We start from the raw sequence: 20298 nt of genomic DNA, 5'->3' as shown, positions 1-20298 counted from the left end.
CCCAGTTTCCAAAATAAACATTAAGCTTAAAATTCTCTCCATCTGGCTGAATCTAAAACCAGAAATGAAAATCAGCATGTTCACACTCCACTTCCTACCTACACCACAACAGCAAGGACAAGAAAAAATTCAACATGTTCCTTAATATTATATCTCAGTCATCTAAAGTCTCATGTTAAGATTTGTAGAATAATTTTTTTAATATTGGAAAAGGGCAATAGTTCACTTTTATGTTTTTTAGCAGCATTTCTTTAATATTTATTTTCATTTTATTTTTTTTTCTTCCAAGTTTTTATTTAAATTCCAGTTAGTTAACAGTTCACTTTTAAACCTGCCTGGATATCCATAAGGGCCAAACTCCTTCAGAGTCCCCACTGGCCTGGTATACAGATTTCTCCCTGGGCCCCACTCTTATGTCCTGAAGAAATGTCTTTTTCTGCTTAATTTCTATTTGAAAAACACTTTTCTTTCCACAAGCATATTTTCTGTTCTCTACAATATCTCCTGACAATGTCCCCTTTACTCTTTACTGAATATATTCCATATAAGACGCATGTATAAAACAAGGTATGTAATATACATGAAAAGCCTTAAACCCTGTGACATCTCTTCCATTTCATTATTAACCCCATTCCAATAAACAGCCCAATTCTATGAATAATGGTATAACTGCACTAACAGAATCTTAGATATATAAAATGTTGGCACTGAAAGAGACCTTAAAACTCATTTATATCAACTCCTGCATTACACAATTGAAAAAATTAAAACCCAAAGAGATTCAAAGACTCTCCAAGGTCACATAGGCCTTTGCCTTCAACTTATTCTATATTCTCCCAATCTCTAAGTCTCACCATTTTCTATTTATTTCCTTTTTCTATAGAGAGAGATAAAAGCAATGCCTATAATCGCAGCTTGGCTTTTATCTGAACTCCACAGAGAATGCTAAATTAGATCACCAACTGGAGAATATGATGCGTGGCATCAGTCTCCTCTGCATGATACTGAGTGACCGGTATGTAACTAAGTGGTCCCTGGTGGCTTAACCACCCACATGGAGATTTGAATTTCTCTTCATACACATCCCACTGGCAGATGGTCCTGCTATACTTCTAAATGTGCTAAACCACTTGCCTGCTGCATTATAAACCATATCAGTCAATTACACAAAGATCTTAGACTGAGCTATCATCAATTACATCCTGTTTGAAAACAGCAGATTAGCATTATTATGACTACCTGCCTGTCTACCAATTAAATCTCAGCAGTTTTCATATTGATAGTTTTTAGTTTTGCTTTGTTTTACTTTTAAAGACTTAATTACATGGACTCCTGACAGGACAGATTCTGATTGCCGTATACCACAAGTCAGGCTGCCTCAACCTAGCAACCAAGCAGGCAACAATAGAAAGATCAAAAAGAAAAAAATATTTTTAAATAAAGCAAGTACCCAAAGTCTAATCTTATAGTCCTTTGAAATATGCTATCTAAACTATGCTGTCTACATGTTTATTAATGTATTTAACAGTGTATTAAAACAAAACAAAGCAAGCAAACAAAACAGAGAAAGAGAGGGAGAGAGAAAAAGAGAGAGAAATTTATGGTTAGACACAAATTACTTATGGCAAAAAGTTATTCATAACTTCTATTTTTATTTTATGTTTCTTTCTTTAAAAATTACAATGACAAATGCCAGTATATAGATTTTTGTAATGGTTGGGTTAAAGTAAAATACAATTTATATGATCATTTAGTAATGAAGAAAAAACTAAGTAAGTAATTACTTCCTTGATAAATCTTTAGAAGAGGATTCATAAAAATACATTAAGACAAAGGGATAATCATATCAGAAAAATTCCATTCTCATATTGCTTTGTTTTATAGCCATCAAAACAAATCATCTGTGCACTGAGATGCTTTCTGAACAGAAGCAAAATTAGTCAGTCTGCTAATCATGGGGAAAAAGAAAACTATTAAGGGCTCAATAAGATTATATAAATGAAATGGATTAGAAAACATTTCATGAAGATATCATGAAGTATTTGCTCTGCAAATAAGCAAAGAGATTACCCACATCTTGATCTCAAAAAAAAAAAAAAAAGTATGCTATTTTCCACAACTGACTTTTTTTTTTTTGGCAGAACTAACTACAAAAATATATTTTCACAAATGTCCTTTGGTGGTGAATTCCATGAACATCAGCAGGGTCATCAGGTTCATTCATGAATGGACAAATGCAAAGGAATGAGAGAGAGTTTACTATCCTGAGATAGTATAATGGCTGCTACCAGAGCCATGAAGTTCTACTCAAGGCATAGAGCATGCCAAAATTGAGAAGAAACAAATTTGAGATAAAGAATGCATGGTGGTAGACATATGTTGAGAAGATCCAAACAACTTTTCCAGTCCTGGAAATCTGAGCAGGAAGATTCTCCACCTTGGGCAAATGATGGACAAAGGATTTAAGTCTAAGAAATCCCCAGGTAGCAGATAAAAGAAATAACCCAGGGATCCTGCTGACATAGAAGGGATCAAGAGAGAACATAAGGTGACTGGGATTGAAGGAAGGACACAGTCATAAATTTTGTCTGAAGATTTGTCTGAAAGCAGCAAGCAGAACCCTGAGACTGTGTTCCTGGACAGAGTCCACATGCAATTCAGCATTAGGGGTGAAAGGACCTAGAGGTCAGAGAGGAGAGGCCATTAAAGAAAGAAGAGCGCTCAGAATGGACCTAGGAACTGGAATTGTTGCCATTAAAATTTTTCAATTTTGCTAGAAGGCATGAAAACTTTAGATGACTTTCTCCAGAAAAAGAGGCTATCATTTTACAAGTAGTGATTATTTTTCTCCACAAAATATAGGCGTTTTTCTCCACAGAGTATAGGCAGTTGGTTTCTCCACTAACCTTTCGATAAAACGTTTTTCTCAGTTACTGTGTTATAAGGTTATAAGTGGTACTTCTCAAACACCACTCAATTCTAGATTGACTAGAATCTTAGCACAACTAAAATCATGAAGCTTTCTTTTTCTATCTCCCTCTTCCTTTACTCTCCTTCCCCATCACACACACACACACACACACACACACACACACACAGGCATACAGACATAACGCTAACTCCGGAGCTGCATCTATGACTGATAACACATACTGGGTTCTGGGAACAGCAGCAGTTTGTTTTGTTTGTCTTCCTTGGTGTTATTGTAGGGAGAAAAGTGATACTAAGATTACAAACAGCTGCAAGAGGCACATTTGGTTGATATTTTGAGCATGTGTGTCTAATAAATTTTGGAATTGCAAGAAGTTACTTTAACACTTCATGGGTCTTGACAGTTTTCTATCAGCTTCTTGGTGGCTGCAAAGGAAACATGCCATTAAATTACTAAGGACCCAGGGACTAAGAAGGAAATTAAAAAGCATTTCCCTAGAACACTCCCAGCAACAGGAACTGGACTTGAGGCATAAAAAGAAAACCGAAGTCAACAGGCAAAAGAAATGTCAGAAACTAGTTTATAAACGGAAAACTAATGCTCAGGTGTTAAGAAAATCGCAGAAACTCAGAAAAGAAAAGGGCCAAGTTTAAGACCAGGTCTTCATCTTGAAATCAAGATAGGAACTAAATAGAGATAAAAGAAGGAGAAAGACCTTTAGATATAGCACTACAACTGGCCATACATGAACTAGAGAAAGGATGTAACCAAAATGAACCAAATGAAGTTTTGAAAACTCAACTGAATCTACATGAAAATTTTCAATGATTTGAAAATTCAATCTACGATGAAAATTTTCAATGTCTACCTAGATTCCAAAGGTAGAAAGTAAAAAGTGGTGGGAGACAGGGTTGTTGGCGCTTTCACTAACTAGCCTCTTAGAACTTCTCATCAGGAACTTAGAGACGTAGAGTTGGAGCAATCCAGATGTAGGAGCCACTACATTCCCAGAGGCAGACACAGGTGAACTCAGGGCTTTCACAAAGGAATCAGAGCAAAACCTTGAAGAGTGTGCATTTTTCCAGCATGTATCTTCATCAGAGACCTAACTGGAGTGGATTCAAGAACAGGAGATTCTCATTATAACCATCAAGGACATCTTCAGTTTCACTCATTCATACAACAAACTGAGATTGAGTATGGCATAAAAAGTTGTTTAGAAGCTGAGTATACAGAAGGAAAAATAGGCAGACAAAGGCACTACTGTCATGGAACTTGCATTCCGAAGGAAAAGAAAAATGGAGTAAATGTGTTTTCAGGTCTTGGTAAGTACAGAAGCAAAAGATTAAAGGGCAAGGATTAAGGGTGATTGGCTTTGGGTGTTCTCTTTTTATAGAGGATAGCATTGGGAGGAATTTCTGAAGAGGCAATTTGAGTGGAGACCTGCATGAATTCATGGCATAAATAAGAGGAGGGGTGTTACAAGCAGTGGGGAAGCAAGTATGAAGACCCTGAGACAAGACTGAGCTTAAAGTGTTCAAAGCAAGATGGCTAGCATGGATGGAATAGAATATGCAAGGGCAGGAACAACGAAAAGTGAAGTGGACAAGGTGGACAACAGCCAGACCATTAAGACTTTGATAGAAGGGTAGGGAATCTAGATTTTATATTATGTGCAATGGAAAACATCGGAGGGCTTCGAGTAAAGGAATGGTGTGATCTTATTTACTTTAAAAGGGCTACTCTCACTTTCTCTGACTGACTTATTTCACTTAGCATAATACTCTTTAGCTCCATCCATCACTTCTGGGTAGAGACTATGGGGCAAGAGTAAAAATAAAAGGAACATATAGGAGATTGTAGTAAATGTCCAGACCAGTGATGGTGATTTGGTCTTGAGTGGTAAGCTATGGAAGTGGAGAGAAATAATCAAATGTATTCTGAAGGTAAAGCCAACAAGACTGGTTATAAAAAGATGTAATAAATGAGAAGAAACAGGAATCTAGGATGATTCCTATGTTTGGGGCCTGAGAAACAAAATGAATAGTGCTATCCTTCAACTCTATATAGATTTTTTTTTCTATTATCCTATTGTTTAAAAATCTTGAGAAAAAAAGAAAGAAAAATCTAACTATGCTAGTCCATCCACTTGCAAAATAGTTTGGCAATTTCTTTTAAAAACTAAACATACATTTATTGTGTGTCTCAACAATCTCTTTCCTGGATATTTATCCCAGAGAACTGAGAACTTATATCCAAAAAAAAAAAAAAATTATACACAAATGTTCATGGCAGCTTTCTTTGTAATGGCAAAAACTGTAAACAATCAAAATGGCTTTCAATAGATGAACAGTTAAACAGTGACATATCCAAACCATGAAATACTACGCAGCAATAAAAAGGAATAAACTATGGATACACTCAACAACTTAGATGGCTTGCAAGGGGTTATGCTGAATGTTAAAAGCCAATTTCAAAAGGTCACATTTTGCATGGCTCCATTTACATGACATTCTCAAAATCCCAACACTATATAGATGAAGAGCAAAACAGTAGTTGCCAATGCTTAGGGATGCTTTGGGGGAAGGGGTGGGTATGACTATAAAGGAGTAACATGCGGAAGGAAGTTTTTGTGGTGATGGAACAATTCTGTATCTTGATTTCAGTGGTAGTTAAAGGGATTTACACATGATAAAACAACACAGAACTACACACACATATTGTATTAGTGACAATGTTGATCATGTGCTGGATTGATTATACAGGATGTAACTATTGGAGGAAACTAGGTAAAAGGCACAAAGGCCTTCTCTATACTATCTTTGCAACTTCCAGTGAATCAATAATTGCTTCAAAATAAATTTTTTTAAATCTAACTATGCTCGAGTATAAGGTAAAATGCATTATATAAATACTAAAAGCAGTATAGTAATAAATACCACTGACAAAATGTCGTCTTCTGAATTTATAATGCGCCAATACATTTTACCATGTTGGGTGTTAGGCAGCAGGTTTAATTAATCATCAGGATCTCTTTGTATACAGGAACATATTTCCTCCTAAAGGCCTCTGAAGTAGCAGCACTTGGCATTCTCAATCTACCTCCTTCCCTCTAAACAGCAAGTAGAACCTGTGTGTTCTGGTTTCTGCACCTGCACAAAGGAGTGTAGAAAGATGGAAGCTAACCTGCTAATATCGGTGCTCTACTAGCTATCAAAAACTTTTAACTCTGAAAATGTGAAAACTGCCTTACATTGACCCAAGATATTGACCTTTCATGGGCCACCTGACACTCCTGGACTCTTAACATCTTTCCCATCGGTGTCAAAATACAAACCTCTGCAATGTGGAATCTCAAAAGGATGGCTCAGACCACAAACCAATGACCATGACCCAAAGGCTTAACAGGTGCTAATAACACTAACCATACCTCTAGTACGATGATCTTAAGGTTACTCTAGGGGTCAGAACTAGGCTTGGATAAATCATCTAAGTCAACCTGAAGGGGTAGATGATGGTGAAATCTCCCTCAAAGTCTTATTTTAAAACAGCTTCTTTGATACGTATCTCCTTAATGTTCTGATCTGACATAATCCATCCTCAGTCTGAGTGGAGAACATGTGTTCTTTCACTCCTTAAAGAACATTCTACTCCCTGGAACACCATACAGACATTTAGTACTCAGGTGTGCCTGCTAAATCCTGGACACTTTTGTCATTGCCAAATGAGCTTGTATTTACTAATCCTTTCATTCTCTCAAAGGCGCATATATTCAACCTAGAGTGTTTGTAATGAAGGCCAGATTTGTAAAACTTTTTTATGAGTCCTAATTGTAAAAAAACAACATAAAACTATCCTGAGATCAGTGCTAGTCAAGAATTCAATTACTAACTAAAGTAGTTTCTAAACTATGTATCTCCCATCATATCCTGTCTGCTTTTTTTGGAATTTAATACACAGCCAACAAAACCTATGGGATGTGCTAGATGCTGCCTTTCTAGATGCTGGTCTCCCTTGGAAAGAGCTCTGCCAGATAGGATGCTGTGAATAGAATTAAATCAAAGAGGTCCCATCCTGATTTTTGTATCAGTCTATCTACACTGTTTTTCATGTGCTAATACATTCTAAAATGTAAAATACATTATTTGCATATTTATATTCTAAGGCTGAATAAAAATTAAACCAATGCAAATAATATGGATTAAACGCCTTTCTGAAGACAAAGTAGCTTCATTTTAATCCTGTTAGAGATTGGAGTCTGGAAAACTGCCAACAACAATGATTTTTTAATTAAAAAAGAAAAAAACAAGATACTTACAGCCAACCATCATCATGGCCACTGAAAACATCTTCTCCACATCTGTGGTAGGAGCTATGTTTCCAAATCCTATGGTTGTAAGGCTTGTCATGGTAAAGTAGAGAGAGGACACGTACAGAGAATCCTTGCTGGGTCCTCCTTCCCATATCCCTGCACTGGTATTATATCGATACGGAGTCCCAATGCTCAAGGCCAGCTGGTAGAGCCAACTGTCTATTTGGATGGTGTTCGTCACTTCATCGATGACCTCATAGTCCCCAATGCTGTACCATATGCAGGCCAGCCAGTGGGCAACTAGTCCAAACACACATACCAGGAGCACGAGGACTGCTGCTCCATACTCTAGGTAATGGTCCAATTTCCTAGCAACACGGCCCAGTCGCAAGAGACGCACCACTTTTAAAGAACTGAAGAGACTGCTGATTCCCTAAAGAAAAGAAAAGAAATGACATGAGACTTTCAGAAAAGAAAAGGCTGGGGAACAATTCAATGGTTTACCTTCACGAACTTGATTGCCCATCTATAGGCTAAGAACATACACATAATATAGCTCTGACTTTATCAACAAAAATGCTGGAACGGTAAAGAAACTTTTCTTAAAAAAAGCAGATTTTCCCCAAAGAAATAAGATATTTCTGAATTATTAAATAAGACAACTTTTCATTAGCTAAGGAAATCCAATTTGTCTTCAGAAGTGATGTATAAATAGCACAGAGAAAAACTAAAGGAGAAAATTGCTCAAGTGCAATATATACAGAGTACAGAAATAGAATGATGAAATCAGACCTTTTATTACTTCTTCCTATAAAACTTATCCTCTATTCGAAAACATTTATTTTTTTATTTCTCACTTTATAATAACCATGAGCACCAAACTTCTGAGAAAGGAATCCCAATCTTACTGGCAAGTAAACAGGAAATACTCCTGGGTATGTGGGGAGAATGACCAGGTGCCATTGTTGTTTCCACTACCTCCTGTCACAGTCATGATAAGCACTAAATTTGTAGAGCCCTGAAAAAGTTAAGAGTTGAACGCAGAATGGGCACATAATCTACAAAATCCTATCATCCCCTAGCAATAGTCATAAAAAAGAATACTAACGGAACAGCAGCAAGATAATTCATATTTTGCTGAGAAGCTTAAAATCCAAATACAGCATTATCCAAATGGAAATACAGAATACACTTTCTTCAAACACCGAAAGTCCCATAGTAATTTTTTTTTTTGGAAGCATATATTAAGCCATGTGGGGAAAGAGGATAAATTCATTCCTGATGCAGGGAGGGAAGGTAGAGCTGTGATCGGGAAGCCTCTCATCTGACCATCACCTCCAAATCTCATGAGGTCTATGACTCCATTATTGCTAATTCTTTCTCCCAGGGGGGAGACAAGGAGTCTAGCATAACTCACTCTGAGCTTCCTTCTGACCAACACAGAGGAATTGGTTGGTGTAGTGGAACAGATGTGACATTAGTAAGACACTAATTTTGGCATCGTAAGGTTCTTGATAGTTAAGATGAAAGGGTTAAGAATGCATTTGGTTGGGACGCATGGGTGGCTCATTTGGTTAAGCGTCTGCCTTCAGCTCAGGTCATGATCTCAGGGTCCTGGGATCAAGTCCCACTTAGGGCTCCTTGCTCAGCAGGGAACTTGCTTCTCTCTCTGCCTACCGCTCCCCCTGCTTGTGCTCTATCTCCCTGACAAATAAATAAATAAAATCTTAAATAAAAAAAAAAAGAATGCATTTGGTTATATTATACTCCATATGGTAGCATATGACTGAGATATTTCAAAATAAATATTTGAAAGAGAGAGAACAAAGAGAAGTAGAAACAAGAGACCTTGTGGAAACGAAAGTAGCAGGAACATTTTGACAGTTTTCTGTCTCAAGCTCAATATCTTAGGTCTGGCTCTATTTCAATTCCTGCTCTTAAATGCTGTGGCATCAATGCGCAGCCTTAAAATAAATTCTCATTTTGCTTGAACACTTGAGGGGGGGTGGGGAAAACAGATACTGAACTTTAGGCAGTTAAAAAAAGTAGAATTATGAAAATTCAGAAGATGAATTGGCATAATTCAGTGACCTGAGATCTTGGAAGGTAAGAAGATTCAAGAGAACTTGGAAGCTCTCAGAAATGAAACTGTGTAATCACAAACAAAGACAAAAATAAGCATTTATTAAGCACTTCTACAGGCCAACATCTGAGTTAGGCCCTCAGGGCATTAAAATAAATATGCCTTGCTTCTGCTCTAAAGAAACCCATAGTCCAAATGCATGACATAGACCAAATGCATGACTAAATTGTGTTGTTATAGATGTTCTCTAGTTAGCTTAAAATTTTAAAGGAACTATGATACTTCCGATAAAATACTGCACAGAAGGGGTGCCTGGGTGGCTCAGTTGGTTCAGTGTCAGACTCTTGATTTCGGCTCAGGTCATGATCTCAGGGACGTGAAATCGAGCCCCACGTCAAGCCCCATGTTGAGCCCTGCATTGGGCTCCATGCTGTGTGTGAAGCCTACTTAAGAGTTTCTTCCTCTCCCTCTGCCCCTCCCATCCTCTCCCTCTCTCTCTCTCTCTAAAAAAATAAATAAATAAAACAAAAAAACTGCACAGAAAGTGATTTCTATCTGAATTTTTTTTCTCTAAAAACAACGAAAAACAAAGAGAAGAAAAAAACAGAGAGGAAATCTTTACCCTCATTCAAACTAAAAAACAGTCACAACTCTTCACCAGAATGCGAAAAACCAGGACCTACTAGAATTAGGCCCAAACGGTGGGAGGTTACACTCCCCTGATTTCTGATGTAGGCAGAGCTCTTCAAAAGGAGGTGGTTCACCCTGAAGGGTACCTGCTCAGGATCCCACTTAATCAAACAACACCGTTTTCTATGGCCATGTCCAACACTACTTAAACATTACAAAATATTTTGTAAGCATTATAAACTCTGCCCCAGGTTCTGTGATACTACTTCCTCCTGGGTTTTACCAAGTCCCCAGCTGACATCTCTTCCAAAATCATTTTCTAAGGCTATCCCTCTCTATGCTTCTATGATGTGTTAGGATTCTCATCATGATTATCCGCAGCCCTCTCCCAATTGATCTACTGCATATGCATGATTCAACTGACTTTTATATATCGAATTCACCAGTCCACTTCTTAGCACAAAACTGTCTCCTGACTTATTGATACAGAAGCCAAATACCCACTATACATCTCCATTTAAATGTCTCACAGGTGTTCAAAAGGTAATTGGTGCCAAAGGGAATCCATAGATCCTCCTGAATGAGTTCTCCATCTCTTACTCTTGTGAGTGACATCATTACCTGCCTCATCCCTCAGACCTGGGGCTGAGCCTCCTGCCACATCCAGCTGGTTATCAAGTGTTATCAAAGACATGAGTAAGTGCTCAAAATACATCTACTTAATAAATCTCTCAAAAATTTCCCTACTTTCCTATTCCCAAGGCCTTGTCTTGGTCATGACTTCATGTTTTTACTTACTTATGTGGCAGGAAAAGCCTCTCCATCAGCCACCTTACCTCTGTTCCTACTCCCTTTAATTCACAGATCACAATATACAGGCTACCAGACTGGTGTATATTTAAATCATATCTATTTATTCCTGTCCCCCTCCAATCTGTTACCTCATACCTATAGGATTAAGTATTAACTCCCTACTATGACATGCAAAGCCCTTCAGAACCTATTATCTGCCTATCTGATTTTTATCTGCCTTCAGAACCTATTACCTCCCACCAATTCCTGCTCCTGCCTTCTATGTTCCAGCCACACTTAGCTACGTGTAGTTCCCAGAGGCCCATCTGTTTCATGCCATGTTACTAGTTGCTCCTTCTTCTTAAGGGGTTTGTCCTCCCACTTTCTTAGTGGCTAGCATCTTAATTGCAGTTTATGACACTCTCTCCTCTGTGTGCACTTCCTGGACATCTCCACCGTCCCCAACCATCTTCACTGACATACCTTCAACCTCTCCCCCACCGTGAGAGTTAAGTGTTCTTCCCTTATGTTATCATATACTCTTTGCACATTTCTATCACAACAAGTATCACAATAACACTTTATTACAAGTCTAGCTGGCATGCATGACATTCCAGGAAACTCTAGACCCCTTGAAGAATATATCTAGTGTCAATTACAAAGCTTTGTCTATGGTAATATGCTAAACAGTTGATACATTTGATGAATGTATCAAAAGCCTTAGACAAGCCAAATGTGGATGGTGTAAATTTAGGGAAGGATAATTAATAATAGATGTGATATGATTTAATAGTAAAATATAGACAACAAAACAGGCAATGTAACTTTGAGTTACAGTAATAAAGATACGGTATGAAGAATGAAAAAGAAATTCTCCTTAATTTCTCTAATGACCAGACCACAAGTGTAGGAGATACATAAAATATATTCAGCAGAGGACTGCCAAAAAAAGAACTCAAAAGTATACCCTATTAGGAAATATGGAAGGAAATAGAAAAACGGAGACTGGGGCAGGGCATTATAATTGTGTTCAAATACACAGGGCCCTGATGAGGGTTGAGCTCATTCCGTATAATCCTAATGTAGATCACCTGAATCATAGTTGGAGCTACAGGGATAGAAGGATACAATAAAGATTTCATCAAGCCTGTACCACACATTTCCATGCAATAAGCCAACCAGAAAGTAAGATCACTCATTGCTACTTAGAAAAGACAAATAATTCACAATAATATTGAACACTTACTACAGGCCAGCTATTTTTCTAACTGCCTTATAAGCATTAACTAATTAAATCTTCAACACAATCCGATGTGGTAGGTACCATTATGAAAACATAGACCGGCGGGTGCCTGGGTGGCTCAGTTGGTTAAGCAACTGCCTTCGGCTCAGGTCATTATCCCAGGGTCCTGGGATAGAGCCCCGCATCAGGCTTCTTGCTCAGCGGGGAGCCTGCTTCTCCCTCTCCCTCTACCTGCTACTCCACCTGCTTGTGCTCTCTCTCTCTCTCTAATAAATAAATAAATAATCTTTTAAAAAAAAAAAAAAGAAAGAAAGAAACATAGCCTGGGGGCACCTGGGTGGCTCAGTCAGTTGAGCGTCTGACTTTTGGTTTCGGCTCAGGTCATGATCTCAGGGTCATGTGATTGCGCCCCCAGGTCAGGTTCCATGCTCAGCGGGGAGTCCACTTGGGATTCTCTCTCTCTCTGCCCCTCCCCCAACTCGTGTGCTAGCGTGCACCCTCTCTCTAAATAAATAAATAAATCTTAAAAATTTTTTAATTAAAAAAAAAAAAAGCCCAGAAAGGTTGAGTAATTTGACTAAGTTCACACAGCCAGTAAGAGGGGCCGAGCTTCAAATACAGGCAGTCTGGCTCCAGACTCCCTGCTTCTAACCACCTCACTATCTGACCTCACTCTGAAACTCTATATTATACCTAGAGCATAACGTGTAATTTAAGTACATTAGTACCTGCAATACTACCTTATATGCGGTCATTCTCTACACGACTGAATAAAGGAGATTAAATACCTTGCCACACTCTTCTCCCCAAGCAGGCACAGCCACGGCCCACTGCAGGGGTATGTGGAGGCCCTAGAACTCTGTAGAGTCTGCAACTCTCTAATATGGACCAACTCACTGCATTCCCACAGTAGTGGGATTCCTATCTCCATTGTTCATATGAGGACCCTGAAGCTCAGACATAGTAAATGACTTCTCCAAAGTCACAGAGCTAGGAATGAATGGAAGCATCACTCAGACCTAGTCCTTCAGATTCTTAGTGCATTTCCCACAACAACCAATGGCTGTGCAGTCTTCCTGTCCTGAGCCCCAACGATCCCTTCAATATTCATCTTTCTAATACACAGTACCCTCCACGGACTCATCACAGACCTTACATTAACCACAATCTCCAGCACAGGCCTTCAAGGTGCCCAGGCCCACCTCCATCTGCACTGCTAGGTCATTTCCCACCAAGCCCTTGCATAGCAATACTGCTCGGGTCAAACCAAAGTCCTGTTTGCTCCCAAACACAACCCCAAAGTTTCACCTTTGAATCTGTCCAGAGTGTTCCCTTCAACTACTTATAAAATCAGAAACTGTTATTCAAAATGAATAGTATGCAAATAGGCAAGTTTGCTTTATTTGGAAAGTTGTTTTAACTTTCTCATTTTCCATTGTTCTGTATCAAAGGGAATTTAATGCAATCATTATAACCAAAACTCAAAGTGAAATGACTTGCTTTTAAAATGTGATGAAAAAATAACTAATCTTCAACAAAGCAGGAATGAATATCCAGTGGGAAAAAAAAACAAAAAATGTGATGAAATACTTAAAACTTGAGATAAGGTAAATGTCCTTCTCTAGTGTAATCGGTAAATACATAATCACACATTCACTCAATGGAATGCTATCCAAATATAAACATGAATAGACTATCTATATACAACAGCAAGAGTGAATCTAAAAAGCATCATGTTGAGCAAAAAGACCAGATACAAAAGATTATATATTATATGATTTCCTGTATAAAAAGTATAAAAACAGGTGGAACTCCTCTGTGGAATTAGGAGTCGAGATAGTGGATCCCTTTGTAGGGGAGAAATAGTGACTATGAGGGGTATGAGGAGGAATGTGGGGTTCTGGCAACATTCTGTTTCTTAATCTGACTAGTAATTACTAGGTGTGCTCAAAACTCTTTGAGCTCCACACTTTTAAAATTGTAATTTTCTTTAAGTATGCTATATTTAAACATAAAAAAAAAAAAAATGTTCCGGAAAATCCAGCAGTCACTTCTGTGTTGTTAACATTTCACCACAGTACATTAAGATTAATGATTTCTTCTGCATCATATGATTTTTTCGAGGAGGGGGAGCCATATTCAATACTGTATGAAAATAAGAGACTTTCCTTATTTATGACTCACTCTCATGACCTTTAGATTGGGCCACAGACTGTATTTAATTCCTTGTTTAAACTTGAATTCACCCATACAGTAACACTGGATACTTTTGAAGGCCGATCCTCAAAAAATGCCACTGAACTACCACCTTTGTGATAACAACTTCTTGATTTTGTACTTTCTACCAGTTTTATCTGCACATTCATTGTCTGCGTCATTTCACTCCACACTTTCCAGTCCTCCAGTGCCCTCCTCTGAAGTCCAGTGGTTTTCTGTCCCTGTCCTAACCTCTGAACTCTTAGCACACAAATCCCTGGGGTTCCACAGGTGGAAGAGAATATCAAACACATGAAATGTAAAAGAAAACACAAGGCTAATGGAGAACCTTCAGTGATTAGCCTTCCACCTTTCCAGCTAATTTCCTTACTTGAGAAGCCCCCCTCAGGCCACAGGAGCACAACAAACAATATCCAGGAGACATCACTAAGTTCTTTTTTTTTATTATTATGTTATGTTAATCACCATATATTACATCATTAGTTTTTGATGTAGTGTTCCATGATTCATTGTTTGCATATAACACCCAGTGCTCCATGCAGAACGTGCCCTCCTTAATAACCATCACCAGGCTAACCCATCCTCCCACCCCCCTCACCTCTAGAACCCTCGGTTTGTTTTTCAGAATCCATAGTCTCTCATGGTTTGTCTCCCCCTCCAATTTCCCCCCTTCATTCGTCCCTTCCTGCTATCTTCTACTTTTTTTTATTTTTTTAATGTATAATGTATTATTTGTTTCAGAGGTACAGGTCTGTGATTTAACAGTCTTATACAATTCACAGCGCTCACCATAGCAAATACCCTCCCCAATGTCTATCACCCAGCCACCCCATCCCTCCCACCCCCCACCACTCCAGCAACCCTCAGTTTGTTTCCTGAGATTAAGAATTCCTCATATCAGTGAGGTCATATGATACATGTCTTTCTCTGTTTGACTTATTTCGCTCAGCATAATACCCTCCAGTTCCATCCACGTCATTGCAAATGGCAAGATTTCATTCCTTTTGATGGCTGCATAATATTCCATTGTATATATATACCACCTCTTCTTTATCCTTTCATCTGTTGATGGACATCTTGGCTCTTCCCACAGTTTGGCTATTGTGGACATTGCTGCTATAAACACCAGGGTACACGTAACCCTCAGATCCCTACATTTGTACCTTTGGGGTAAATACCCAGTAGTAGATTTTGGATACCAGTCCTTTATCTGATATGTCATTTGCAAATATCTTCTCCCATTCTGTCGGTTGTCTTTTGGTTTTGTTGACTGTTTCTTTTGCTGTGCAAAAGCTTTTTATCTTGATGAAGTCCCAATAGTTCATTTTTGCCCTTGCTTCCCTTGCCTTTGGCGATGTTTCTAGGAAGAAGTTGCGGCAGCTGAGGTCGAAGAGGTTGCTGCCTGTGTTCTCCTTTAGGATTTTGATGGACTCCTGTCTCACATTTAGGTCTTTCAACCATTTTGAGTCTCTTTTTGTGTGTGGTGTAAGGAAATGGTCCAGTTTCATTCTTCTGCATGTGGCTGTCCAATTTTCCCAACACCATTTGTTGAAGAGACTGTCTTTTTTCCATTGGACTTTCTTTCCTGCTTTGTCGAAGATGAGTTGACCATAGAGTTGAGGGTCCATTTCTGGGCTCTCTATTCTGTTCCATTGATCTATGTGTCTGTTTTGTGCCAGTACCATACTGTCTTGATGATGACAGCTTTGTAATAGAGCTGGAAGTCCAGAATTGTGATGCCGCCAGCTTTGCTTTTCTTTTTCAACATTGCTCTGGCTATTCAGGGTCTTTTCTGGTTCCATACAAATTTTAGGATTATTTGTTCCATTTCTTTGGAAAAAGTTGGTGGTATTTTGATAGGGATTGCATTGAATGTATAGATTACTCTAGGTAGCATTGACATTTTCACAATATTTGTTCTTCCAATCCATGAGCATGGAACGTTTCTCCATTGCTTTGTGTCTTCCTCAATTTCTTTCATGAGTATTTTATAGTTTTCTGAGTACAGATTCTTTGTCTCTTTGGTTAGATTTATTCCTAGGAATCTTATGGTTTTGGGTGCAATTGTAAATGGGATCAACTCCTTAATTTCTCTTTCTTCTGTCTTGTTGTTGGTGTATAGGAATGCCATGGATTTCTGTGTATTGATTTTATATCCTGCCACTTTACTGAATTCCTGTATGAGTTCTAGCAGTTTTGGGGTGGAGTCTTTTGGGTTTTCCACATAAAGTATCATATCATCTGCAAGGAGTGAGAGTTTGACTTCTTCTTTGCTGATTTGGATGCCTTTTATTTCTTTTTGTTGTCTGATTGCTGTGGCTAGGACTTCTAATACTATGTTGAATAGCAGTGGTGATAGTGGACATCCCTGCCGCATTCCTGACCTTAGGGGGAAAGCTCTCAGTTTTTCCCCATTGAGAATGATATTTGCTGTAGTTTTTTCATAGATGGTTTTTATGATATTGAGGTATATACCCTCTATCCCTAGACTCTGAAGAGTTTTGATCAAGAAAGGATGCTGTACTTTGTCAAATGCTTTTTCTGCATCTATTGAGAGGGTCATATGATTCTTGTTCTTTCTTTTGTTAATGTATTGTATCACGTTGATTGGTTTGCGGATGTTGAACCAACCTTCTAGCCCAGGGATAAATCCCACTTGGTCATGGTGAATAATCCTTTTAATGTACTGTTGGAATCTATTGGCTAGTATTTTGGTGAGAATTTTTGCATCCATGTTCATCAAGGATACTGGTCTGTAATTCTCCTTTTTGATGGGGTTTTTGTCTGGTTTGGGGATCAAGGTAATGGTGGCCTCATAAAACGAGTTTGGAAGTTTTCCTTCGATTTCTATTTTTTGGAACAGTTTCAGAAGAATAGGTATTAATTCTTCTTTAAATGTTTGGTAGAATTCCCCTGGGAAGCCATCTGGCCCTGCGCTTTTGTTTGTTGGGAGATTTTTGATGACTGCTTCAATTTCCTTAGTGGTTATAGGTCTGTTCAGGTTTTCTATTTCTTCCTGGTTCAGTTTTGGTAGTTGATACATCTCTAGGAATGCATCCATTTCTTCCAGGTTATCTAATTTGCTGGCATAGAGTTGCTCATAGTATGTTCTTATAATGTTTGTATTTCTTTGGTGTTGGTTGTGATCTCTCCTCTTTCATTCATGATTTTTTTGATTTGGGTCATTTCTCTTTTCTCCCAATTATTCTAATGTTGTTTCATCTTATGGTATCGTTTATCTCTCGAACTCTGCCCTCGTGATCCAGTAGTTGTTTATCTTTTTCTCAGCTTCTTTATTTTCCATCATTTGGTCTTCTTTATCACTAATTCTCTCTTCTGCCTCATTTATCCTAGCAGTTACAGCCTCCATTTTGGATTGTACCTCATTAATAGCCTTTTTGATTTCAACTTGGTTAGATTTTAGTTCTTTTATTTCTCCAGAAAGGGTTTCTCTAATAACTTCTATGCTTTTTTCAAGCCCAGCTAGTATCTTTAAAATCATAATTCTGAACTCTAGTTCCGACATCTTACTAATGTCCGTATTGATTAGGTCCCTGGCAGTCGGTATGCCTCTTGTTCTTTTTGTTGAGGTGATTTTTTCTGTCTTGTCATTTTGTCCAGAGAAGAATAGATGAATGAGAGAACAAAATGCTAACAGGGTAACAACGTCCCCAGAAAATATACTCTAAACAAATCAGAAAAGACCTGAAACTGGGGGAAAAGAAAGGAAAAGAAAGAAAAAAGAAAAAAAGAAAGAAAAAGAAAAATATAAAAACAAACAAAAACAAAACAAAACAAATAAACAGAATATGATCAAATATGATCAGGCTGGTGCATAGATCAGTGCCACACACTAGATTTTGGGTGTATTTTGGTCTGTTAGAAGAAAGTGCCTCCCAAATTTTAAAGAAAGAAAAACTTATATATGTAGAAAAATAAGGGTTAATTCGATGAAGGGATGGAATATGACTGTAAGGATGAAAATTTATATAAAAGATTTTATAAAAGGAATTGATAAGATAAGAATTTGGTTGAAAAAAGCAAGAAGAGGATTTAAAAAAAAAAAAGGGAGAGAATCAGGCAGACTAGAACAAAGCCATACACTAGAGATTTAAGGTATATTTTGATCTTTAGAAGATCTTTAGAAGAAACTGTATCCTAAAATTTTAAAGAGAGAACAACTTATATATATATACCAAAAATAAGGTTAACTACTATGAAGGGATAGAATATGACTCTAAAAATGAAAAATAAAAAAGATTTTTTAAAAAAGGGATTGATAAGATGTTGGTTGAAAAAGGGAAAAAGAAAAATTCAAAAAAAAAAAGACAGTTAAAAAAAAAATTAACTTTGAAAGACTAAAGAATCATGGGAAAAAAGCCATGAATTCTATGTGCAGAATTCCCCTAGCGTTGGAGTTCTGTCATTCTCATTGATCCGTAAACTTGGTCTTGGCTGTCTGTTCTCGCTGATCTTCTGGGGGAGGGGCCTGTTGCCGTGGTTCCCAAATGTCTTTGCCGGAGGCAGAATTGCCCTGCCCTTGCTGGTCCAGGCTAAGTAATCTGCTCGGGTTTGGTCTCAGGAGCTTTTGTTCCCTGCAAGCTTTCTGTACAGCTTTGGAGGCCGATAGTGAAAATGGCGGCCTCCCAGTCTCGAACCCGGGGGAGCCGAGAACCCTGGGCCCTGCTCCTCAGTGAGCCCCCAGAGAAAAGCAGTCAATCACTCCCATCTCCCTGGTCTCTGGCCGCACTCTGTGCTCACCCAGCCTATGACCGAGCATTTCTATCTCTGGTGCACGACCCCGTGTGGAGTCTCCAAACCCAGCAGATCCCTGCAGTGTGCTCCTGTGCCGCACCTCCCAGGGGAGGAAGGGGAGTCTTCCCAGATCTGCCACTTGTTGGGTCCCTGCTGGAGGAGCAGTGGCCCGACTTGGCTGCGGATCATGGTTTATGGCAACCCCGAGCTAAGAGCCCGCTCCTCGGCTCCGTCTCTGCAGCCGGCTTCCCCACTCTGATACCTGGGAGCTCTGCTGCACTCAGGCACCCCCGGTCTTTCTGTGACCCCGAGGGTCCTGAAACCACACTGTCCCAGCGAGGGTTCCATCCCCTGCTTAGCCACTGGAGCAATGTCCTTCAGCAGAGCCGACTTCTAAAAGTTCCGATTCTGTGTTCTGGGGCTCTATCACTTGCCAGAAGCGGTCAACGGAGGCCCCCTCCCCCGCCGTCTATCCTCCCAAATATTGCCTCGGATTCACTTCTCCACACGTCCTACCCTCCAAAAAGTGGTCACTTTTCTGTTCAGAGAGTTGTGGCTATTCTTTTCTTCGATCTCCTGTTGAGTTCGTAGGTGTTCAGAATGGTTTGATCCCTATCCGGCTGAATTCCTGGGACCAGACGAAATCCAGGTCTCCTACTCCACCATCTTGCTCCTCCCCAACATCTCCGAGTTCTTAGCTCCTCGATATTTTTATGGATTCCCACATTAAAGAGATGTGGGATGTTATTAGCATAAAAACAATGTATTTCAAAGATAAACCATTTAAAACACAAATCAATGCTCTCAATGAATCATCACTAATGATAGTAGGCCAATGGCTCAGCTAATATTTTTTCCTTTCTTCCCTTCTTGCTTTATAAAGAGAAAAGGGATGATCCAAGAACTTTCTTATCCAAGGATACATGACAAATAAGTGGGTGTGATAGAGCAGAAATACAGCTTTGTAATATCCAGTGCATGGTGTTTCAGATGCACCTACATCTTGCATTCCCACACACAGGATGTTATGGAAGATTGTTTGCAAGGAAAAAAAAAAAAGAGCTGTGGTTATTTTCCTTCCTATATCCACACCCCTTGGCAATGTGACTTTGCAACTCCTACCTTCAAGAGATAAGATCTATTTCCCCAACCCTTGAGTCTGAGCTGGACTTAGGACTTGCTTGGCCAACAGCATGTGGCATAAATGACGTTGTGCTAGATCTAAGCCTAGACATCAAGAGAGATAGCACCTCCACTCACGGTCTTGGAACCCAGACTACTGGCTATGTGAAGAAGACCTACAAGGCTTTTGAATGATGAGATACCAGAGAAGC

General features: G+C 38.9%; 1 protein-coding gene across 1 annotated transcript in view; it reads right to left on the bottom strand.

Annotated features, from left to right (window-relative positions):
- Positions 1 to 20298, bottom strand: part of KCNH5 (potassium voltage-gated channel subfamily H member 5) — a 292174-nt gene that overhangs the window by 192591 nt on the left and 79285 nt on the right. The window contains exon 7 of the mRNA XM_021701465.1: positions 7251 to 7677. Coding sequence (XP_021557140.1) covers positions 7251 to 7677 — 427 coding nt within the window. The remainder of the gene's footprint in view (positions 1 to 7250; positions 7678 to 20298) is intronic.

Source organism: Neomonachus schauinslandi, chromosome 9 (genome assembly GCF_002201575.2).
Source record: "Neomonachus schauinslandi chromosome 9, ASM220157v2, whole genome shotgun sequence".
Lineage (NCBI taxonomy): Eukaryota > Metazoa > Chordata > Mammalia > Carnivora > Phocidae > Neomonachus > Neomonachus schauinslandi.
The sequence above is the reverse complement of the archived record's forward strand: the minus strand, read 5'-3'. Positions and strand labels throughout refer to the sequence as shown.